The sequence below is a fragment of the Vipera berus genome (genome assembly GCF_964194415.1).
Source record: "Vipera berus genome assembly, chromosome: 1".
NCBI lineage: Eukaryota > Metazoa > Chordata > Lepidosauria > Squamata > Viperidae > Vipera > Vipera berus.
The window spans coordinates 343269742-343295179 of record NC_138202.1 but is presented as its reverse complement, the minus strand read 5'-3'; the positions used below and the strand labels follow the sequence as shown (position 1 = coordinate 343295179).

The 25438-nt window shown below is 38.9% G+C and overlaps 1 protein-coding gene across 1 annotated transcript in view; it reads right to left on the bottom strand.

Moving 5' to 3' along the window:
• ZZEF1 (zinc finger ZZ-type and EF-hand domain containing 1) overlaps window positions 1-25438 on the bottom strand; it is an 84822-nt gene that overhangs the window by 40581 nt on the left and 18803 nt on the right. The window contains exons 7-29 of the mRNA XM_081344838.1: window positions 23782-23898; window positions 23481-23659; window positions 21139-21237; window positions 20020-20111; window positions 19125-19273; window positions 18338-18449; window positions 16817-17032; window positions 15613-15713; window positions 15002-15171; window positions 12564-12694; window positions 12161-12231; window positions 9978-10092; window positions 8769-8928; window positions 8451-8572; window positions 8231-8353; window positions 7452-7618; window positions 6375-6456; window positions 6046-6247; window positions 5151-5299; window positions 4006-4246; window positions 3279-3358; window positions 2244-2337; window positions 231-723 (exon numbers count right to left, since the gene is read on the bottom strand). Coding sequence (XP_081200964.1) covers window positions 231-723; window positions 2244-2337; window positions 3279-3358; window positions 4006-4246; window positions 5151-5299; window positions 6046-6247; window positions 6375-6456; window positions 7452-7618; window positions 8231-8353; window positions 8451-8572; window positions 8769-8928; window positions 9978-10092; window positions 12161-12231; window positions 12564-12694; window positions 15002-15171; window positions 15613-15713; window positions 16817-17032; window positions 18338-18449; window positions 19125-19273; window positions 20020-20111; window positions 21139-21237; window positions 23481-23659; window positions 23782-23898 — 3465 coding nt within the window. The remainder of the gene's footprint in view (window positions 1-230; window positions 724-2243; window positions 2338-3278; window positions 3359-4005; window positions 4247-5150; window positions 5300-6045; window positions 6248-6374; window positions 6457-7451; window positions 7619-8230; window positions 8354-8450; window positions 8573-8768; window positions 8929-9977; window positions 10093-12160; window positions 12232-12563; window positions 12695-15001; window positions 15172-15612; window positions 15714-16816; window positions 17033-18337; window positions 18450-19124; window positions 19274-20019; window positions 20112-21138; window positions 21238-23480; window positions 23660-23781; window positions 23899-25438) is intronic.

Sequence of the window (25438 nt, the reverse complement as noted above, 5' to 3'; positions counted from 1 at the left end):
TGCTCTAAAACTATAAACTGAAACAATTATTCTCTTTACTAAAACAGGGACTATTTTGCTCTGTTTAAGTACTGAAATAACTATGAAAACATATTTTCTTGCATTTGCCCCATTCCTGTTTAATATCTGAGGTTTGATTGCAGTCTTCCTTGACTATAACGTACAGGGTTAAACAACTTATCCACTCCTGGAACTCTAAAGCAGAAAATACTGGGTACAATCTGGCTCACCTTTCATGAGAAAGAGATTGATCTTTAATGAAATCCAAGATGTCTTTCAAGATGGGATATTTCTCCTTTATGCTGGGTGCAGGTTTAGATTCTTCCATTGAACGGAAGGAGAGGAGTCGTAGCCGTCCACGGCTGAATGGAGGCTTGCGGGTCGGGGTTGAAGGGGGGGACAAGGTTTCTTCTGGCTCTGAGTTTTTTTCCAGGGAACTACTTTGGGATGTTGAAGACAGTTCCCTCTGTGGGGAATCGGGCACTTCTTTTTTCTTGAGTTCAGAGTTTTGACCTCCCTCTGGGAAAGGAAAACCAGTTGCTTCGCAAGCAGGTGATAGATGTGAGGCTTGGAAATCTGCTTCTACTACAGAACTTGTCCTATGGCGTTTACCATTAAGGACTTGCCCATGGTCCTCCAGATGATCAGCGTTAAGGCCTTCAGTCTTGGACCGTACGGGCAAAAAGTTCAGCAACAGAAGACTTTTCTGGATACACTGCTGTGCTACAACGGAAGGCAATAGATGTTCTGTAAGAATAGCACAAGCAACACTCTGCACCCCAGATTCTCAGACCTTTCTTGAGGTTTTTATTTAGAAAACTAGAACACCCACCTTTGGAATACAGCATTTCTGAGTGAGTGAGTGAATGAAGCAGACTATAAAAAAGCTATACAAATTTCACACGTTAAAGTAGCTATTGCTGTAGAATAATGCCTTGGGTTCTTCTGCAAATTTCAGGGTTGACCTTAAGCACACCAGTGCACTATTCTGTCAATCCAGGCAATGGCAAATTGAGCCTGGATGCTGTAATTCAAACACAGTACCAGTTGGTAACAAGACCTTGGAACTACTGAGAGACAGAAAAGCCAGTCATCAAATGTGTCAGGCATTTCTAGAAAAGCAGCAGGTCTTATCAATCTTCTGTTGCTATAGCATGCTTCCTTACTGGCCTAAGAGGAACATAACTAAACTGAAGCTTTTTTTTACTTGCTAATGAACCTAATTCAAGGTGCTAGTAGCTTACTGTTAAAACCCTGAATTGCTTAGAGTCCAAATATCTGAAGGAGTATCTCATGCATGAAGATCAGAGAAAAGCTTTCTCACTGCCTCTTTCTAGGTTGATCTATTATTTTCAAACAAGACAGACTTCTGCTGCCCTGATTTTGGAATGTCCCTTTAAAAGGGTTATACGTGATATGGATGCTATGTTATGTATATATGCTACTTTAAAACTTGTTCAGGATTTTTAAAAATACACAACAAAACATTTTTATTCTTGCTGTATGTGGATGCATTTTAAATAATTTAATTTTAAGTTTCTGGATTATGTTTAGTTTTTAGGTTTTATTATTGGGCTGACGTCTGGTGGGGAAAATGAAAGTTTAACCATTTTCAAAGGGAGACGGTGTTCCAAACTGTTTTGCTACCAGTTATACTTAGGAATGCTTTTTCTCCCTCTGGAAATAAGGAGGAAATCTGAAATCAGCACATCTGTCCTCTGGACTGTCATTCCTCACAAGAAAGTCACAGAAATTGAGATTTTTCTCAATCAGCTAGTGAAGTGAGCAATAGGGAGGGAGGGTCTTCCCTTAAGTTCACATCCCAATTTATGGACTCTAGCACCTACATTTCTTATTTCTAATGAAATTTTTGGATTATAATTTGTTATTCAGTTAAAGAGAGGCTTTATGCCAATACAGATAAGTGTTTCTCTTTGGTGATTCTCTGTTATTTCTGCAATTATAATATTCAGAAATGTCTGTGAATATTTTTTGGCTAATTTTTAATGGATCTTTGCTGATTAATAAGGACAGCTGAAGAAATGGATTTATAGAAAAGGGAGCAAAGTACAGAATGAAGAGTTATCTGGTTGCATTTTAAGAGGGAGTGGTAAATTATTAATGAAGCCTTTTTATTTTTTGTGAGAAACAACAAATGTTCTTCAAAAGGTCCTTTGGAGAATGGACATATTATTAATAACTAATAGGATTGCAAAAAGAGGCAAGTGCAGAAGGAGACTTACCAAGACATTCTGGGTTTACCTCGCTCATCTCACCAGCCTGTTGCTCCTCCCCATTACTTCTCTGGCCCATGAGGAACTTCTGCTTCATTTCCAGCTGCAGAAAAGAGAGTTTAAAAAGAATGAAAGAATTTCATATTTGCCTTTCTCAGATGACATCTCCACAAACACATTTCCTCACAATGAGTGGAAATCAACAGATCAATGGAATGGTATTATGAGTTCACATCTTAAAAGAAAAACCTAGAAAAATATAAGGATGGCCAGTTTATAGACAGGATAGTACTAACAGACCTAAGTTTGAAAATGATCAGTTCAGATTTCGGCAAAGCATTTGGGTCTTTGGAAATCAGATTGCATCAGGAGGTATATGACCCTTAGCAGGCTGAATGAATTAACAATATAATTTCCATGTCATTTCTTGCATAAGTAAGGATACCAGTAGCTCATCAAGAAAACCAATGGATAAGTGAAATATATGCTTGTCTCAGGTCCCATTTAAGTGGATTTCTTCTTCTGGAAAGTTAGTATACTTGGAGGGGCAGCTCCCACTAAACATGCTCCCTGACATGGAGAGCAGCAGTCCTCAACCTTTCTGGCTCCACAGAATGGAAGCAGTGGTGGTGGTGGGGAGAGGGTGTGATTTCGCACACGCACAAACCATTTATACAGAGCATCATGCACTCATGTGCTTGCCCACTGCTTGCGTGGTCCAGTTCCCAATAGGCCGCGGACTGGTAACCAGGATGCAGACTGGGGGTTGGGGATCCCTGATGTTGAATAACAAGATTTTATGCTATTTTTTTTAAATGAAAGGATATTTGGGAGCCCTCACCTCCTGCAGATATTGATCAATTCCATGAGAAATGAATTTTGCAGGATGAATCGCCCCATAAAAGAAAAGTTGATTAATGCTACTAAGAGATACTCAAGCATTTAAGCAATATCTGATCGATTCTGAACAGCTCTGAACCAGATCAACTTTGTGACCAACTTAGTAAATGAGGAACATATGACAACAATTAGCAGCCCTCTTACCATCCATATTCTGATCCCATCTGCCAGCAAATATACTTGTGCAAATTCTTCACTTAAAGGAGTTTTGCCACCACTATTCACTGCAAAGGCAAAAAGATGGAGATAAGAAGACAGATCCTTTTAGCCTAAATCAAAGAACAAGGCACATCCTTCATACAAAGTGCAAAATCTTTCTAGATCTTTCTTAAAGAGGTGGCAAAGCTTTGCTGAGGACAAAATAGTGAACTGAGCTTTCTACCACACCCAGAATTCCCAACCATCTTAACCTATGACTTTACAGTATTTCAGAAATATGTCTTCCCCTTTCATTTGAGCTGTTTAATTGTATCAAGAATCAGAATGATATGTTACAACTCAATACCCCTGTCTTCAATTAAGACCCAAGGTAACCAAGTGTCTATCATCTTTTGAGGTAGAAGAATCACAAAGTAGGGCGCAAATGCACCCAAATTAAATGTGATACTCTATTATGGTGTCTTGAAAATTAAACATATCTCAAAACATTCACCGGAGGATGTTCAAAAGTGTGATTTCCTATACTAAGCTTCCTAGGAAAAATTAACATTGTACAACTCCTTCCCTGTCGGTAATATTACTGCTTCCTGAAGCCACATGCTGAATGTTCACTGCCATCCAGCACGTGGAGGACACCAGGTCACAGAAGACTGCTATGTAATATGAGCAGCAGTCTTTGTTATAAGTATATATTCACTAATGTAGAAGTTACCATATTTTTGCAGCTTCCCATACAAATCTGGAGAGAGATACACCAAAGCAGCAAATGTAGACTGGACAGCTTGATCGATAGTGGAACCAGCAATTATATCTGTCTTTGGGGCCTGTTTATTACATGCCTGTAAGAGTCCTGTGAAAAGTTCAGAATTTGGCCCACAGAACTCCTGGGTGGGATCTGACTTTGAGAACTCAAGGAGAAAATTATGGCAGCAGTTGGCATCTGAGTTGATTGCCTAAAAAAGAACATCAGAAGAGATATAGGGATTAACTTCTACTTCAACCCAAAGTCCCTAATGATTAATCCAATAAGCATTATAAGATCCAATCTTAATATGAACATTAAAACAAATGTCATAAAAGCTTTTAATTAGATTGAATAAAAACTTATCTTAGATGCAGTTAAAAATAATTTTAAATAAGAAGTTCAAAAAAAGAAGCTATCCTATTTAGATAAAAAACTGGACCATTATTCCTTAAAATCTGGGGATCCATTTTCTAGTTTCCTAACTGAAATGGAATTAGAAAAAGAAAGCTGAAGTCTTATATCCTGGTTATGGGGTCTGCTGATGGTTGGCTTTATCATGAGAAAGAAAAATCAGCAAACTAGCTAAGATTTCAAGTAGGTTATTCAACTATTGGTAACTATGCCACAATTTATTACAGGAAATAAAACCCTGAGAGATAAATCTGTATGAACTTAACACTCTTTGTGTTATGGGCTTCCAATTTCTTATAAAAATCACTTATTTTTAAATTCTTTTTGAAAAGTAAATACTGTAGGAATAAATCCTTGGTTTGAGCTACTCTGCTGTAGTAGCCTAAGAATTCCAGACAAGGAAGTAAAAGAATGTCCATGAAAACAAAAATTACATGACAACTGAACAGGAACTTTGAAGAAATTCTAAAATTAGGGTAGAAAAAAAGAGAATTCTCCCATTGCCATGAATGAAATTAGCCTAAATACAGCTGCTCCCAGACAGATGTTAAACATGCTTTTAATCCAAACTCTATCTGATCCCCTCCTTAGTCTTGATCACTTGTTTCTGATACAAAAGTGGTAAATTGTGGCATAGCATTCCAGTCCCTGAATGATGTAACACCTGTCAGAAAAGAAGTGTAAGCAGCCAACCTTAATACCTTTGTATTTTCCTGATGAGTTTGGCTTTCTTTTCTGTCTACTGGTGTTTGCTCAGAACGCATCCGATGCCTGAAGACAGGTTTCCATAAAGGAGTGTTAAGAACAGCTGCCGCTTCTGTAGGAGGCAATTCTATTTCACTACCTACCCCTGAAGAGAATAAACACTAAGTTAGAATAGCAGAGGCATTATCAAATTTAATATATTTTAAGATTACAGTCTGTAATCTATATTTACAAAGGTAAGGTCTCAGAAAATGAAAAGTAAATTCACTATAAAAGCCAGCCAATACATATAAAATTTTAGAAATTGGCACTATTGGCACCCTTGCTTCCATTCCTTCTGAGACTCTCAATAGATGCATTCAGTGTTGCCATAGGTTATGGTGTTATTTTTTGTTGGATATTGGATTTCATGTCAGAACAATACTTCTTTGGGCAACTGTAGTGGCTAATATAAAGCACCAGAGGGTAAATATCCCTCTTCCAATCCACTTTCTAGCAAAGTTATTATTTATTCCTTTTTTGTCAGGATGAAGTGTTCCCCACCAAGGCTTACAACTCAGAGGAGGGGGGGAAGGAGAGAGAGATGCACAACACTTCAGTCAAGATAATCCTTTGAGGATATATGAGTGAGTGGGATATGGAAACACAGAAGTTCTAAATGAATTTAGACAAATGACAAATTCAGCTCTGATGCTGAGTATTTGTTTTAAAGCACATTGCTTAGCATTTCTTCCACTGTTTCCTAAATGTATAGGCATTTTAAGTATAAACCTTGAGAATAAAAATTGCAAGTCAGCAATGATTTTCAGCTGTCTCATATCACATCCATTCCCCACTTACAAAAGCATCAAGGTTTTGAAAATGAAGAAAATTAAACTATTAATTACTCACCCTGTGAAGATTTCAACACCATACTCTGTGAAGCTAGGCGCCCCATTAGCTTGGCCACAAGAAGATGCAAATCCAGGACCCAAGAAATGTCAACATCAGGCAATCCATAGGCTGTAACAGAGAACTTGTAGCCCCACTCATTATTACTGCTATCAGAGTGAAAGAGAAACTGCAACCGAGGGCCAGTTTTGAAGGTCATTTTCTACCAAACAATAAAACAGCCAGATGTTTAGAGGTGTAACAGGTTAGAAAAACAAGTTAACATCAGATATCAGGGATAGGAATGACAACAATATATATTTCTTGCTTAGAATCTGGAGATTACTCACCTTGGGCCACTTATCTGTGCCAACTTTGGTATCATAGCGAGTTTTGGCACCTTTGGCATCAGTAAATTCCAGATAATCATACCTACAATTTTTTTTGAACAGATTAAAAGAACAAGTCTTAAATGGACTAATTTTGGCACCCTTTGATTAATCTGGAAATAAGTCATGCAACTGAGCCACAAGACAGTTTTTTTCATTATGGATATTGGCCACCAATACTCCTGAAGGAAAGAAGGCCCATTATGATGCTGAAGGAAAACAGAAAGTTGATATGGAGAAGGAAGTTACATAGCGAGCAGAAGCCCCCACCAGCAGAACAGCAGAAAGCCTACTCTCCCCAAGAATGTTGCTGAAAAGTTGTCAAGTGGTTTCTGAGTTTTTTTCCAAATTAAGAAGTGTATGAGATTTCTCCTCATGATATATTCTTGGCCTGGGCCAAGCTGCTTTTATCTGACCATTGCCTTGGTAGTCCCAAAGGTAACTGGACTTTCTTGTTTTTTTCCTTGAAATTGTTTTGCTTCATATCCAAGAAGCTTCTTCAGTTTGTGAACTGAAGAAGATTCTTGGATGAGAAGTGAAAAGTCTTTGGAAAAAGCACCTTTGGGACAACCATGACTTGGATGATTGAGAATCTCCATAGACATTGCCTGGTAGCAACTCCTCCTCCTGTTCTTCAAGGCCATTCCCTCTGCCTTCTACAAGCACCTTAGTCAATACCTCAGTTTTTAATTAAATTGAAGATGCCACTTACTAAGTGACCACTTGAATGCAATACACTGCAATCCCTACAAGAAACTGACTACCAATACATTTTCTTATGTAGCAAACATTAGCAATTAAGGGACCTGATGAGAGAAGTTATAAGACGTGAGACAAATGTTATCGTTCTGAACCATCCATTTGTCTTCTTATATTTTGGTTCTAGGTTTTAAAATTTCTGACTCTTGAGGAAGCAGAGTCCTAGAACTGGTCTCACATATACAATCTAAAAACTATCTCTTTTGTTGTAGCTTCAAGAATGCAGCTCATAAGGCCAAAAGGAAATGTTAACCAAAAAGTGTTAATTGATCAACTTGCCTCCGCTCCGTTTCACATCTTTCGTCAAACTCAACATCGAAGGAAGTTGCTCCTGGGCACAGGAAGACAGTAACATCATGGCAGTTGTTATCGTAATTATGAGGAGATTCTGCTGTCCATGTTCGTAGTACCACTGGCTGCTCCTGCTGCCAGCTTTCTATGCCCATCTGATACAAATAAAATAAAAAGGAGGAGCAGATATTAGTTAACTCTCTGAAGCTTGATCTAGAAAACAATTGTGACCAACGGGCACATGGAAAATTAATCCAATCCTTCATTTTAGATCCTGACCTGTCTGATAGCTATGGCCTGCTCACTCAGGGATCTGTTTTTCTATTTTAAAAGTTGTATCTGACTTTCAAAATCAGATTTTCCTAAGCTGGTTAACAACAAATCTTCATATGCCAGAGGCTAGAAACCTGCTATTCGACTGAAGACTCTGTAATGCTTTACAGATTTTGGCACATACTTTAAGCAGGAAAGAGAAATATCAGCTACAAGTACTAAAAATAATAGTTGTAAAAATAGAGCAGTACAGAGCTAAAACTTAATTAATGACTGAATAAAAACAGACTTCTCAGTGCTACTCCAGCTACAATAGATACTTATTTTTTTAGATACTTATCTAAAGATAAGTGTTTCTTAAGTACCCAGAAGCCTGCAATCTACTTAAATGTTTCACTACGACTTCTTATTCACAGTGTTAGCATTACAATCCTAGCATTTAATTTAAAAAAATGAAATATTGTTAAGCATTTGTGTTTTTTTCCTCAGATTACCTTATTTGGACAATTTTCAGACTCTGCAGACAGGTCATTCAGTAATTTTGTCAATGTGCTAACATCCTGCAGGAGGCTCCCATGGGGGATGTCTAAAATGCAGAAATCCTGCAGAAAGATCACCTAGGGAACACACAAAGCATCTGATGTTAACACTTACACAAAGAAGCACCAAACTGAAAATAGGCAACTGCCGTAGGAACTCATTCAGCTCACTCACCAGCTGACGGACCACCATGGCAAAAACAGAGTTGCTTAATTTTTCCACAGTGGTTTTCACACTGTATTGAGATAGGAGAGACTCTAAAATTGTCTTAATATTTGACAGAAACTGTTGTACATCTAGACAAAAACAAACAAACGTAAGGCAACAGTTAAAGGAAATATCAGCAACAGGATTCTGTCACTCGGTGCCCACTAACTATGTTGGATTACATCTACCTTCATCTTCAGAGACTGACACATGCATCACTTTAGAGCAGGCTAAACTAAAATGTCGGTGACTACTTATGAGTATTACCTCAGATACAGTACTCACATTTTGTAAGGATTTCTTTGGCAAGAGGTTTGGATGCTGCATCATTGCCTTTAAGTTGCAGGTAACACCAAGACAGAAGGCTACCCTGTACTGACCAGAATAAGGATGAGAGAACAGGGCCAGTATCTTGCAATACAATGTCCTTCATCAACATTTCACACTGAGGAAAAATCAGTTAAGTTCAAAGTTGTTAGAAATCAAAACTAGAAATTAAGCAACTAAAATAAAATACACACCCCTTTCTTGACCTGAGAGGGGTCACAATTTTTACTTGGGGACCAGAAGAGATATGTAACCAAAGAAGCTGTTACCTGTGAGCTCCCACTCCTGAATTAGAACAGCTAACTAATTGGAGGAATGGGTATTCAACATCACATTTTTTTAATGTTCTCAAGTTTATTATTTTAAAATGTATCAACATGACAGAAACTGCACTTTTTAAGTCTAAACGTGACATCAATAATAATTAAGCAGGGTGGACACTCTTTTGGCAATTGCCCAACCTGACTGGGATGAAGCAATTGAGGAACATAAAGTGGGTGGGATAACATCATATAAGAAGTCTGGATATGGCTATTTGGGTTTTTTTTAAAAAAAAATCTGTGAAACAGCATTGAATCACTAAGTTTAAATTGATGTCCCATCAGAAATCAAAACGAAGAGAGTATGCTGGCTATCCACCACCTCAACTTGCTCACAGTTCTTTCAAATATGTTTAATTATAATTAAATATACTGTAATTTAAAATGAAATCCAATCAGTTTTCTGCTGCTTAATGCAGATGTCAAATGTGACACAACACCCAAAAAAATTAGGCATCTCTACTTCATCATATACAAAAAAACCATTAAACATTATGCTTTACATTCTATACTCTATTGTACACTTTACAATACTGTTTAATTTAAAAATGATGCAAAATAGTGATATTACATCAAGCAGAGCTTATCACTAAATACTTACGAATGTTTTGTTCAGCTTTAGCTATGACTAACGAAAACCCAGCTCTATTGGTATTTAAATTTGCAAATAATTTTCTGCAAATTCAATCAATATTGCCACCTCAATAGTATTTATTGAAACAAACAAACCCTGGTATACCTGTTCTGAAACTATTGGAACAAATTGTCCGAAGTAGCTTTTCAAGAAATAATGTATATATAAATTATCACTTCCATATGGGGAAAAAACATTTTTAAAGACTACAACCTCTTTTGACATCACCACCAGGAGGGTCCTCATTACTGTTAGCACTTCAGTAACATCAACATCTGCAGATGTTCCTTTATCTGGTAATAGCAGAAGTCCACCTGGATCCTGATCACTGAAGAAGAAACAACATTTCCATAATAATGTATTGTTAATTACCAATTAGAATTGGCAACTGGTTAATCTTTAGATCAGTGTTCCCCAACCATGGCCACTTCCAGGCCTATGTATTTCAACAGCCAGAATTCAAGGTGCTGGTGATGACCTATAAAGCCCTAAATGGCATGGGTCCGGACTACCTACGGGAGCACTTGCTGCCGGCGTCAACTTCCCTTCGTCCTGTGCGCTCCCACAGAGAAGGCCTCCTCAGAGTCCCGTCGGTCAGGGATTGCTGGCTGGCGGCCCCCAGGGGGAGAGCATTCTCTGTGGGGGCGCCAGCCCTTTGGAATCAACTGCCTGTTGAGCTCCGGACAGCTCCCGACCTTCACTCTTTCCGCCATGACCTGAAGACTTGGTTGTTTGAACAGGCCGGCCTGGACTAAGGGTTTGAGTTTATTTTAACTATTTATTGTTAGGGCTAATTAATTTTAATTTTCTTTTTAACTTTTGTATGTTGCATTTTATTGCCCTGTACACCGCCCTGAGTCCTTTGGGAGAAGGGCGGTATAGAAATTTAATTAATAAATAAATAAATAAATAAATAAATAAATAAATAAATAAATAAATAAATAAATAAAATTGTTATCAATGGCTGTGCTGGCTGTGGATTTCTGGGAGTTGAAGTACACATTCCTGGAAATTGTCACGATTGAGAAAAACTGCTCCAGATAATGCAGAATTTGACATCAACCACCTCAGCCAGTATGAGCAATAAAAACTGATGCTAAGATTTATCATTCAGCCAATTTAGTGGTTATCACACTAGGCTAGAAAGTAAGAGAGCATGAGTTCAAGTCTTGCCTTAGCATGAAAGCCATGGGTGACCTTGGGCTAGTCATTCTAGTGAGGTGTTACCCCCCGTTGATAGGGCTCGCAACTTGGGCGTCCTCCTGGATTCACGGCTCAATTTTGAAGATCACATAGGAGCCGTGACCAGGGGGGCTTTTGCACAGGTTCGCCTGGTGCGCCAGTTGCGTCCCTATCTGGACCGAGACGCCCTACGCACAGTCACTCATGCGCTTGTGACCTCCCGTTTGGACTACTGTAACGCTCTCTACATGGGGCTGCCCTTGAAGACCACTCGGAGGCTTCAACTGGTGCAGAATGCGGCCGCGCGAGTTGTAATGGGGGTCTCCCGATACTCCCATGTAACACCTCTACTCCGCGAGCTGCATTGGCTTCCGGTTGCCCTCCGGGTGAAATTCAAGGTGCTGGTTATCACCTATAAAGCCCTACATGGCCTGGGTCCGGGTTATTTGAGGGAACACCTGCTGCCGGCATCAAACGCCCTTCGCCCAGTGCGCTCCCACAGGGAGGGTCTGCTCAGGGTTCCGCCGGTAAGAGATTGCCGGCGGGTGACACCCAGGGATAGGGCCTTCTCAGTGGGAGCGCCTGCCCTCTGGAACCAGCTGCCGGTGGAACTGAGGACCGCCCCCGACCTCCGATCATTCCGCCGGGGCCTGAAGACCTGGCTCTTTGAGCTCCCGGGCCCAGGCTGAGGAGAAAATTTTTAACTGGGGTTTTTAAGAGTACAGGGTGAATTTAATATTTTTTAACTTGGTTTTTAACTTTTGTATGTTTGATTTTTAATTCCCTGTAAACCGCCCTGAGTCCTCAGGGAAAGGGCGGTATACAAATGTAATAAAATAAATAAATAAATAAATTCTCTCTCAATCCAACCTTCCTCACAGGGTTGTTGTTTTAAGGACAATAGGAGGAGGAAGGTATACTGAATATGTTCACCACCTTGAGTTATTTGTAAAAATAATATAAACCAACATATGAATTGCTGCAGGTTCTAAAATAGAGCCATGTATTTTTCAATCCTTATGGTTACAGTTTATTTTTTTTAAGTAATTCAGATACAGTTTCTATATTAACCATTTCTACTTTTTTGTTTCCTGAAGCAGAAATCTCATTCTGATGATCAGCAGGTTCATATCACAAAATGACAGATTTGAAAATGTTAAAAAAAATGCCAATGAGATAACTCAATCAAACAATGCAAAGATTAACTTGCTTACCTAAAATAAGCACAAAGGGATTTGAAAGTAAGTTGCACAGATGGCTTGTGTTTCTGCTTTGTAATATTATTCTGAAAAATAGAAAAGGATCTTTTAAAAATAACTCACAAATATACACTTTTGGCAACAGAATAAATAAGCAGAATGGAATATCTCAAAGGATTGTTAGGTAGATACAAAACAGCGGTAACGGAATCTACTTAACTAGATAGTGTTATTTATAATGAACATGTACAAGATAAAATATAGTTAATAAATATTAAAACTAATAAAATTGTTGTTGGGAAGCAGACTGAGGTAGACTGGACAGAAGATGCATGTATCTAAGGAATCTAATCTTTAAAAAGTACTTTTAAGTAACATATACAACAAAAGCTACATTTCACTGATCTTCACAACATACCAGCATTGCAAAGAGCTGTTCCCGCCTGGTATGTCTATGGGGGAAAAAGATGGCTGCTCCATTGAGTAATGTGTTAGTCACTTCCTGCTTCAGAGTCTTCAGCGGTGTGGAATCACTGTTGCTGTTAACAACTGTTCATTAAAAAAAGATAAAAATATGCTAACCTAATAAACCAAGTACATTTTGAATTCCAATTACTTTTCCTGCTGTTTCTAAACTTCTATTGCAATCTCATCTCAGCTTATGACCACAATCAAGCCCAAAATTTCTTAATAATAATAAAGTTGGAAGGGACCTTGGAGGTCATCTAATCCAACCCCCTGCTCAGGCAGGAAACCCTATACCATTTCGGACAAATGGTTGTCTATTCTCTTCTTAAAAACTTCCAGTGTTGGAGCATTCACAGCTTCTGGAGGCAGGTTGTTCCACTGGTTAATTGTTCTAACTGTCAGGAAGTTTCTCCTTAGTTCTAGGTTGCTTCTCTCCTTGACTAGTTTCCATCCATTCCTTCTTGTCCTGCCTTCGGTCACTTTGGAGAATAGCTTGACTCCCTCTTCTTTGTGGCAGCCCCTGAGATATTGGAACACTGCTATCATGTCACCCCTAGTTCTTCTCTTCATTAAACTAGACATACCCAATTCCAGCAACCGTTCCTTATAATGTTTTAGCCTCCAGTCACCTAATCATCTTGGTTGCTCTTCTCTGTACTCTTTCTAGAGTCTCAACATCTTTTTTACGTCGTGGTGTCCAAAACTGGATGCAGTATTCCAAGTGTGGCCTTACCAAGGCATTGTAAAGTGGCATTAATACTTCACATGATCTTGATTCTATCCGTTAATGCAGCCTAGCACTGTGCTGGCTTTTTTGGCAGCTGCAGCACACTGCTGGCTCATATTTAAGTGATTGTCCACTAGGACTCCGAGATCCCTCTCACAGTTACTACTATTGAGCAAGGTACCCCCTATACTATATCTGTACATTTGGTTTTTCTTGCCTAAATGTAGAACCTTATTTTTTCCACCACTGAATTTCAATTTTTTAGATAGCGCCCAGTGTTCATGTCTGTTCAGATCCTCCTGTATCTTAAGCCTGTCTTCTGGAGTGTTGGATATTCCTGCCAGCTTGGTGTTGTCTGCAAATTTGATGAGTTCCCCATTTATCCCCTCGTCCAAATCACTGATGGAGATGTTGAAGAGCACTGGGCCCAGAACAGAGCCCGGGGGACCCCACTACACACTTCCCTCCATGTAGATGTGTTTCCATTGAGGACCACATGCTGATTACGGCCTGTCAGCCAGCTACGAATCCATCTGGTGATGCTGCTGTCTAACCCACATTTTCCTATCTTATCAAGTAGTAGGTTGTAAACTACTTTATCAAATGCCTTACTGAAGTCCAAGTAAATTATATCCACAGCATTCCTCTGATCCACTAATTTTGTCACCTGGTCAAAGAATGCAATAAGGTTTGTCTGGCATGATCTGTTTTTGACAAACCCATGATGGCTTTTAGTAATGACTTTCTGTAAATGAGACAGTTGTTAGGTGAATTTTGCTTCACTTCATGACCTTTCTTGCCATAGTTAAGTGAATCACTGAAGTTGTTAAGTTAGTTAACACAGTTGATAAGTGAATCTGGATTTCCTCATTGACTTTGCTTGTCAGAAGGTTGCAAAAGACGATTGCATGATCCTGGGATGTTACAACCGTTATAAATATGAGCCAGTTGCCAAGTGTCTGAATTTTGATCACGTGACCATGGGGTTGCTACAACAGTCATGAGTATAAAAACAGTTATAAATCACTTTTTTCAGTGCCATTGTAACTTTGAACACTCAGGGATTATCTTTTCTTTAAGACCCATCAAGAAGATACCAATTAAGGATATCTTTGTTTTGGGAGGATAAATTACAGTCCACTAGGTATGCAACAATTTCAGCAGCTTGTAACAATTTGTGAAGCCTACAAAAGGTTGGAAGATGCTATGACAACTCCCACCCCAACAGAAATCAGCTGATGAATGAGGCTTGGGCTCCAGCAAACAGGAGATTAAATAGAGATTTAAATAGAGATTAACAGATATTCTTATGCACAAGGTCCCTGTTTGTTTGTTTTTTATTCTCTGAGTCGAGAAGGAATTGACCACAATGAGAAGCTAGTAGGAAGAATATAAAAGGGTCAACTTCCCTAGCAGAAAGTATACTTAACTCCAAAGGCCAGACATCTTGAGATCTGAGATTAGATATCTGTCATGGAATAAAGGATCAGTAGGACATCCTCGTTCCTAGGAATTTCATAGCAATTGGATTCTCTTTCCCCACAACTCCTCAAAGAATTGCCAGCTACCCTGCTCTATAAATGCCTCACATTATTATATTAAAGGAAGAAGTCTTAACTACATGGAATTCATGGGTTGTAGCGAAAGATGAGAAGAATCACCTTCACACAAATGTTTATAAAGTTCCTCTGCTGCTTCTGTACTTTCTACTGTTGTTTTCTGAGCAGCTTTCTCAGTCTTTGCAGCTTTGGGATCTGATGTAAGCACTGAGAAGCAACTCTGAAGAAGTTGTAAGAGAATGGCCTGGGCATCAATGCATTCTTCTCTTGGGCTACAAGGAGAAGCCACAAAACAGTTGTCATGAAACTATGGTTAAGACAGTAATTCAGCATTTAAAATGCGTTCCCTAAACATAACCAAGCACAGAACCTTACATTGTGTAATTTCCTATGTACCAATCAGCAGAAAGTCTTTATAACACGATTGTGGGAGTTAATAAATATCTCTGAAGGACTCTGTGTAACACAGACTTCTTGAAAATCTAATACTTGCTTTAGATTTTTATTTTTCTCAACTGTATAATGATTTCCTTTGAACAACAGCATTGTGCCTGCTGATAATTGCATATGATTTATGAGAGCTGTAAGTTACCAATCTCATGTATTTGACAACAGACCAAAGCTGAAGGTTTTCACTATTAATAACCACAATGATAACCCTAAATATAACTAATTGTGCTGACTTTTGTTTAGTATAATTGAAAGGGACCTACTTTTCTTGAAGTTTACTATAAAAATTCCAGAAAAGTTTTAAATCCAGGCCTGTGAAGTCCAGATATGATTTATATCGTTGACCACTTTCCTTCTTCTGAACCTATAAAAGAAATTACTAAATAATAAAATGGAAAAGAATTTGATATGAACTAGATTTTGCTGGGACCAAAGGTGCAGCTTTTAAATAGCAATGAGTGAACCGATTTTGAGAACAAAAAAATCCAGTGACATTCTGAAGATAGAAAATTTATGACAGAATAAGACTTTGTGGATTTGAATCATGCACTTGATCTGCTATTCACTGAAATGGAATCCAATCCCTGAAAGATAATTGCATAATACATCTAAAAGTCTGAAATGATTCATATAATAATGCACCTGTCATCACGTAAGCTATACATTCTAGTTACTGAGTACTTTTCAAGTATTATCAAAGTGTTATGGTAATCTAGTCTAGATGTTATTAGGTTGGAAACTGAACAAAGAGAAGCAACCTGGAATTAAGGAGAAACTTCCTGACAGTGAGGACAATTAACCAATGGAACAGCTTGCCTCCAGAAATCGTGGGCACTCCAAATAATTGGGTTTTTAACATGGTTTTATTATTGTATATATCGGGCATAATTATTTAATTGTTTTTTAACTTTTGTACTTTGTTTTTTAATATTTATTGCCCTGTACACCGCCCTGAGTCCTTCGGGAAAAGGGCGGTATAAAAATTTAATAAATATATAAATACACTGGAGAATTTTAAGAAGAGCCTAGACAGTCACTTATCTGAGATGGTATAGGTTCTCCTGCTTGAGCAGGGGGCTGGACTAGAAGACCTCCAAGGTCCCTTCCAGCTCTATTCTATTCTAAGGAGCAGCATTATCATTCTAGATCATCTCTAACCACAGACCCTGCTGCCACACCCAACTATGATGCAAGAAACTCAGACATAAATGCAACAGGCCAAATAAAAATGCCTCAAGTTGCAAATCTGTATTTTGAAGAGTGCAATCTCACTCAGGTTAATACTTTAATAATTCCTCACATATCTGAATTCCATACAGAATGGGTTTTATTGAAATTTTACACCATTTTATATTGTCATTCTTGACAAGATCATTTATTTTTAAGAGCTTATTAAAGCTTGTTGTCAATGTGGCTTAACAAAACACTCTACAGAAGAAAAGTTACAATGAACAGAACACCACATACCAAATCTTGTGCAAGTTGTTGAATGAAAGACAGAGTTTTTAGAAGAAGAGTCATTCCACAAACGGTATCGTCATTTAGTCTGTCACATTCCCTACAAATTTTGTTTCTGCTAGGTTCTTCAGATGCTGAGCGAATATAACCAAAGACACTTAATCCTTGTACTCCCAGCCGTTCAGCTTTCTCTTGCCTGGTGCATAAGAACTTTACCATCAAGTACTAGAAAAGTGCAGAAAACAAACATGAGTCCAAGCAACTTTAAAAAAAAGACTAGACCATTTCACACTAAGATTTACAAACACATTTCTATTATGAAATATGGTTAGCTATTCTGTTTTCAGTTCTTTTAACATCAACATAAGTGTTCTGAATTCTTAAAACTAAAATGTTTGATTCAGGTGATTACAGAATAGCTTCTTTCCTGTTGGAGGTAATGCCTTTAATACAATGCCTGTTGCAGCCTTTAGCACACATCTAAAATAGTGTGTGTCTTCTTACATTAGACTAGGAGTGTGCAATTACCATTAGATCAAGGCACTTAGTGCAAAAGAAAAGAGGGCTGGATCAGGACCCATTTTAGGGACAGGAATCATTAGGGATTTAAATATCTTAAAACTTTGCAAAACCCTGAAAAAACAACAAAAAAGGCTGAAATATGGGATCACCACAACGTGTGTGGGGCAAGGATATATGTAAGAGAAGCTAGCAGGACATTTGTGGCCCCAGACTACACCTCTGCTTTAAAGCTATACTTTGTTATGATCAAATATACATAGATTTACTCTATTAACAGCAACAATACAACAGTCCCTAATATAAAGTTTGAATTGCATAGAAAAAGTCACCAAAATTTATTTATTTATTTTTATTTTATTTTAATTCCATTTATATCCCGCCCTTCTCCGAAAACTCAGGGCGGCTTACAAACTTAGCAGTAGCCTTCATTCTATGTATATGCCTGCTTATTAGGGCTTTCGCCCCCCCCCCCAAGCGGCATTATTACAAAGTCAGCTTAATGAGATAAAATGAGATAACAATGGGGGAAAAATAAAAAGTAACAATAAAATGTTGATGTTGTTTGTAATGTTGCCTTTAGCTTGATGTGAATGAGATACCTAACAGCAGATTAATGTACCTACCTCCATTAAGCCTGATATATAATTCATGTATTTATTAGATTAGTTTGCTTGACCTCCAGGAAATGGTGGCTTGAGGAATTATTATTTTTGGTTTGGCTAATAAGTCCATCTAAGACGTTATATGCATCTCACTGAACCACCATTTAACCATAAGGTAATAGCTTATTCTTTTAAGTCCGGATATGTGATACAACGAGAGGCAGTATGATACAGTGTACTTTCCTTCATTGTAAGAAAGCACTGGGTGACTTTAGGCCAGTTACTCTCTCAGGCCAGTTCCTATTGTGGAGATAATGAAGGAATATCCCCACACAAGTTATCTTGAGCTTTCAGAGGAAAGACGCCACGTATATCCATAGACAAAGAGACAGTCTGTCAGTTTTACCTTAGATATTCTACACTGCTGCATTTTGACTTCTACTTCATCCCATTCCTCTTCCATTTCAAACCATCCAACAGGATCTTCCTCTCCAAGTTCATCACATACAATGCTACTTCTGGAAAACAGGCAGTATTAAAAATAATAATACTTGTACTATATACTAGATACGTTGCGTAATCACTATTTCCAGCCTTCCCAGCCAGCTTCCAACAAGTGATGACAATGGGGGAAGCCAGATTCGCCTAACAGCCTTGTGAGTCACTTAACAACCGCAGTGATTCACTTAGCAATTATGGCAAAAAAGTCATAAAAAATCAGGCACGACTCACTTAACAACTGCCTTGTTTAGCAATGGAAATCCTGGTTCCAATTGTGGTTGTAAATCAAGGACTACCTGTATTTTTAAAGGCAAAGATATTCATCCTTATCATTTGTTTTAGCATGATTTGTGCAGCATGATAAGAAGCACGGGGTAGAATATCTGGTGGATTAGCTGGTCCAATGTGACACTTTCAGCTGGAATTGACTGTTGGGATCGCGTCTTCTGTCCCAACAGACTGCCATGTTTAGTTTTCAGTGAAATGTCACAAGTCAAAGAGTCTTCCTAGAAAGCCCCAGAGTCAGTTGTTGGTCTTTTCAGTTAAAAAGAGCAAGTGAGCTGTGATAGGCAAGGATTTTGTCTACTGAGCTCTTTGGGAGTTTTACTGCCAATGAAAGAAGCTTATAGGCTAACTTAGTAAAAGGCAGCTTAACATTATGTGTTAATGAGGCACATTTGTTTTACACCTACCTTGTTTTTAAGAAGCAACGGAATTCTTCTAGTTTCCATTTGCCATAGCTCTCAAATCTTTTGAAATGTTCATCTGCATGAAATTTATCTGAAGAGGAATTGTAAGCAAACACCAATCCACATCGGGCTCCAATTGCTCCTCTCCGCACCTACGAGGAAAAAAAAAGGATGTTTAGCACTGCACCAATCAAGAGGAGAAAAACTAAATGACTCCTCTGAGACTAGGCCATATAAACTCCATATAACCTTATTCTACATAAATAATACTCTTCCCAACTTTCAAATTGATTTGATGCATTATCTAACTCATTCATAAAAGTAGAGGATACAGATGTTCACTACTACTACTACTTTTTTTTCTTTCTCTTTCTTTTTCTTTTTTGTTTCTTTCTTTTTCTTTCTTTCCTTTCCTTTCTTTTCCTTTCTTTCTTCTCCTTCATTTTAGCCATTATCTGTCTACCCACTGCAGGACGAAGGGCACTTCTGCATGTTTCCAACCACTAAAGTCCTGAGCTTTCTTTTGCTAATTGGGCCCGCAATACTTGCTGATGTCATCTGATTCATCTTGTTTTAGATCTCTTTCGTGGATGCTTTTTATCAAGTGGGATCTATTCTGACTGCCTTGGTCCACCTACCAACATTTTTTCTTGCTATGTGACCAACCTAATTCCATTTCAATTCTTAAACAAACTATTATTAAGGGTTCCCTACTCTGAAAAAAACTATTCCTATTATTAATATTTTACTGTTTAAATTATATGTCCTGCAAACTCCCCGCCCCCATTTTTTATTACAAGAAGCTAAATGAGCAAAATTTCCTTACTTATATAAAGACCATGCAATTAAAAGCAAAGCAAAGAGATTCACCAAGAATATTTAAGAAGAGCATTCAGACCTTTATTCTGATTTGTGTGACCTGAAAGGCTGATTCTGTCCCAGTTGAGAGAATGATGCTGGCCTGCCTTTTTCCGGTCTCTGTCAGGAAGCCTTTGGATAAAGAATATGCAACAACTTATCTGGAATGTTCAGAACAAACTTTTCCACCTTGTTACATGTTTGGCTTGAGACTGTACAACTGGTGTGCACATTAATTAAAACTTAACTGTGTCTAAGAATTAAGTTTATAATTTGAGTGTGCTCTTGGAACTTGCTTTACTCCTGATGGCTGGCTAGTATATAAAATGCAAAGATGATTCTCACTTAATGACCACTCATTCAGTGACTATTCAAACCCACAACAGCACTGAACAAGTGGTACTTATGATTGGTCCTCAAAGTTCTGGGTGGATGTGGCAGCGTCCTCATGGTTATGTGATCACAATCTGGGTAGTAAGTGACTGGCTAACATTTACAACATCATAAGTATCTTATGGTCATGTGAACACCATTTGTGACCTTCACTGCTTGCTTCCAACAAGCTAAATTAATGGGGAAACCAGTAGGAAATTGCAAATGGCAACTATGTGATGTTGCAGGATTTGTTTAACAGCAGCAACCAGAAGTTGTGTAATTGCTGTCATTAAGCAGCATGGCCATATGCAGTTCTGCTTTATGACTGCAGATGGAAATTCAAGTTCCAATTGCTGTTGTTAACCAAGGACTACTTGTATTACAAGCCACTGTTACACATGCCCAGTTCTATTGCAATATGCTGAATACGGCTCTGAAGAGCATCTAAAAACTTTCATAACAAGTATGAGAAAATGTTAAAAAATGCCTGTTATTTCGCACATTGCTCTTGTTTCCAGTCTCAATGCAGATTGCTGGCTCTTACCACCAGAATATTAAATAATTTATGATAAGTGAAAAAAACTTTCTACCATGATGACGGTTGTCTTGTGAAGTCACACATGTCACACATTTATATTGTTGTTCCTCTTTTCTGTTTATTGCGTTTTTAACATTCTAAATTACTGTTTTATTGTACGGCTCTTTGATATCTCTGTCTGAGGCAGAAAAGTAAGATGGAAATGTTTTTACTGAGTTGAAAATGAGAATCAAAGGAAGCCCTTACCATCGCCTGTCCATGGTTCCACAAGCATATTTTCAGGTCCTGACTTGTCTTCCTTCCCTTTGACATCACAAGCTTGCAGAGTGAGATGCAGGGCTGTTCCTGGAAAAGCAGAGAAGTTTTATGAAGAGACACAGGGGGGCCAACTGAGTCTAACTGAACAGAGTGGGCTAAGAATGACTCAGAATAACCTGTACTCTTTCAGCTTAAGTTCATGAGGATGACTCCACGTCCCAACATTTACCAGCGGCAGTATGTGGTTGAAAGAAAAACTTAAATTTATTCTTCCCAATATATGTTCAACAACACAAGTGCCACATTATAACTGACTATTCAAGAAACACTTATACAGGTACAGTCGTAGACCTATGCCCACAATTGAGCCCAAAATTTCCATTGCTAGGCAAGACAGTTGTTAAGTGAATTTTGCCCCATTTTGTGACCTTTCTTGCCACAGTTAAGTGAATTACTGAAGTTGTTAAATTAATAATATGACTATTAAGTGAATCCGGTTTTCCTATTGACTTCGCTTGTCAGAAGGTTGCCAAAGGTGATCATATGACCCTGGGACACTGCAACCATCGTTAAGTTCCGAACTGCTGAATTTTGATCACATGACTATAAGGATGCTGCACATTTACGGTTGTAAATGTGAAAACAGTCTAAGTCACTTTTTTCAATGCCATTTAACTGTGAATGGTCACTAAACGAACCGTTGAAAGTCGAGGAGTACCTGTATTTTCATCTAGTAAGGTGTTAAAATGAGTAAAACAAAGGGAGGTAAATAACTGGGGTTTTTTTTCCACAACAGGTGCAGTTGGAAGTAGTTCACCTCAGGGGAAAATGGGGAGGAGAAACAGATGCGGATTTACAGGCAAAAGATTTGACTAAATTCTACTACTATAAAAAAATGATTTGGCCGAGTCACTGCTCAGAAGCATCCTGATTGCTTGACTCCATAAAAATCAGCCTAGTGCAGAGCTTAAGATGTTCAGCTAGGATCAGAATCATTTGGGGGCTTGAGAAAAGAGTGGAAAAGTGGTTACAGCTTCTGAGAGGCAAACCTCTTTCATTCTCTCCTTAAACCTCCCAACATGACAGGGGGCACCCACACAAAATAATGCTCATGGTACTTAGCACAAAAGTGGTCTTCACGGTTGTAGGAAATGGGAGTATTAAAGATGGGAATGGAAATGACTTGACTTTCAGAGGCCTCCCACATTCATTCCCAGCTTTAATTTGCTCCCAAATATTTATTATTTATTTATTTATTTATTTATTTATTTATTTATTTATTTATTTATTTATTTATTTATTTATTCTATTCGATTTATATACCGCCCTTTTCCCGAAGGACTCAGGGCAGTTTACAGGGCAAATTAAAAAAAAATACAATATACAGATTAAAATACAATTAAATTAATAGCCCCAACACTTTAAAATTGAATTTAAAACCTTAAAAACCCCTCAGTCCAGGCCAGCCAGCTCAAATAGCCAGGTTTTTAGGTCCCGGCGAAACGAACAAAGGTCGGGGGCGATCTGGAGGTTCACTGGCAGCTGATTCCATAGGGCAGGCACGCCCACCGAGAATGCTCTCCCCCTGGGAATCACCCGCCGGCACTCCTTGACCGGCGGCACCCTGAGGAGGCCCTCCCTGTGGGAGCGCACAGGACGATGGGAAGTTGACGCTGGCAGCAGGTGCTCCCTAAGATAATCCGGACCGCTGCCATTTAGGGCTTTATAGGTCATCACCAGCACCTTGAATCTCACCCGAAGGGCAACTGGAAGCCAATGCAGCTCGCGGAGAAGAGGCGTTACATGGGAGTATCGGGAGACCCCCATCACAACTCGCGCGGCTGCATTCTGCACCAGCTGAAGCCTCCGAATGGTCCTCAAGGGCAGCCCCATGTAGAGAGCATTGCAATAGTCTATCCGGGAGGTCACAAGCACATGAGTGACTGTACGTAGGGCATCTCAGTCCAGATAGGGCCGCAACTGGCGCACCAGGCAAACCTGGGCAAAAGCCCCCCTGGCCACGGCTCCTATATGATCTTCCAAACTGAGCCGTGAGTCCAGGAGGACGCCCAAGTTGCGGGCCCTATCTATATTGCACCATACAGTATAAAATGGGCCATCTTGCCACTGGATCTTATCAGTTTGATTTCAGAGATGTGGGGGATGCTGGAAAACATCAGGCGGCCTGCAAGCTGCCTCCCTGTGCTGTAGTTTGTGGATTGTGGAAGGCTAGCAGAGAAACAAAATAAACTCCTGGTGGCAACAATACCAAAGTCTAACCCAGAGAGGACTGAACATCCCCCAAGCACAAAGTTTCCAGCAATGGTTACCATATTTGTAGAGCAGGTTTTGCCTGACTGTAGCCATGGAAGTAATTAGAGAAGCAGCCTTATAAGCAGTTTCCAAGTGGCCAGCAATAGTGCAAAGTGAATTCAACACTTTCGTCAGGCTCCCTCTGGCCAGAGAAAATGCTAGCAGCGTAAGTTCTACTTCTGGAGAGGCACAGTAGCTGGAACGGAAAAAGAAAGATTAAATTTTTAAAACTTGCAATTTATTCTAATTTGCCATCCTCCTCCTCCTCCTCCTCCTCCTCCTCCTCCTCTTTATATTCTAGCTTAATCCTTACCATACCTGGTAATTCCCAGGAGAAAATTGTCCACTTCTTCCAACACATTGGAAGATAAGAAACTTGAAATGTCTGTGGAGCCTGGAGACAGAGAGAGAGGCGGCATATGTTGCAATGCCTTCCTAGAGGGCAAGAGAAAGAAAAGGCAGTCCATCAGAAATTGCCTCAAGCCCATCACAAGACAAGTCATAATAGGTAATATTTGCCCAAGAATCTGGCAACAAAAGAACAAGGGACTTAATTACATTTGCCTTTACTTTGTGTTTCAGCAACCTTTGCTTGTATTTAGCTGCTCTGGTTCCTGAATAAAAGCAATTTGTTAATTAATACTCTGATACCTGCCCTTGATCATGAGAGCTTATTCTACAGACAATTCAAGGAAATTAATTTGTATGAGAAACAAAAACATCCTGGCTTACAATCAAATTGGTTTAATCCATGTCATCCAGTCCTGTGATACACTTCTTAGCGTTTCCCTGAAGATGCACTTAAAAACTGGTTGATCGTCAACATGGTTATCTATAAAGTAGCATGAACACTATACTGACCTTGAATCTTTTGGCCACTAGGCTAGCAGTTAATATCTTTAGGCTTCCTCCAGGCTTTCCTTCACTCCATGGAGGGAGTGAAGAAATTAGTTAGTGACTGAGTTAATTACATAGCTTTATACAACTTTATAACTGTAAAGTTTTAACTTTTTATTAGGATGCATAAAATCATCAAAGTATTTCAAAATCACTTACTTAAAAAATCATCAATCTAAATGGAGATTTAATAATTGCATTGCTTCTAAGACAGACAAACCAACAAAGAATAATGCATCTGATTTTCCTATCTTTTTTTTTTTGGACAAGAGCAGTTAGATCCTGCCTGCTTCATTTTGAAGATTTATACTATATTAATAAAAATGCAGTATGTACTAATAAAATTTATAGGCTGCACGACTGTGGGCAGCAGGAATAAAGGAACTTGTTTCCAATCAACAAAGTTTAGGATTCAAAATCAATTTTTTGCATTTTTGCATTTTTTGCATTTTGCAATACCTGGATTAAAGGTACCGTATTTACACGCTGTCATTCAAAGTTCCGAACAGAAGCTGCAGAGCAACCTTTTTCACCTGAAAGCCCTCTAGATGGGCAAACCAATTCCCACATTTCCTCAGCCAGCATGATTACTGCTGAGAGTTAAAGCAAAGTTGGGCAAGACTGACCTATAGTTGAATCCCTAGGTCAGTGATGGCGAACTTTTTAGAGACCGAGTGCCCAAACCACAACAAGTGGGCCTGGACTGACTACGATTTTTAATTAGGCTTTTTATTGGGTTAAATTGTCTTGTAATTTTGCATTTATTGTTTAATTCTCTTTTAAATTTTTTACTCTATGTTTTTTAATTTTTATTGTTGTGAGCCGCCCTGAGTCCTCAGGGAGAACGGTGGCATATAAATTTAATAAAATGAAAATGAAACCCAAAACCCACTTATTTATTGCAAAGTGCAAGGGGCGCATCAGCATTATGGTGCCCTCAGGGGGGGGAGGGCAGGGAGGCGCTTCTGAGTGCCGCCTCTGGCACGCAAAAATCAGAGGCACAAAAATGGGCCACCGTGCTCCAAGGCGCTGATTAAAGGCGCTGCACCACGCAAGAACGGGGCAGGGCTAGTATCAC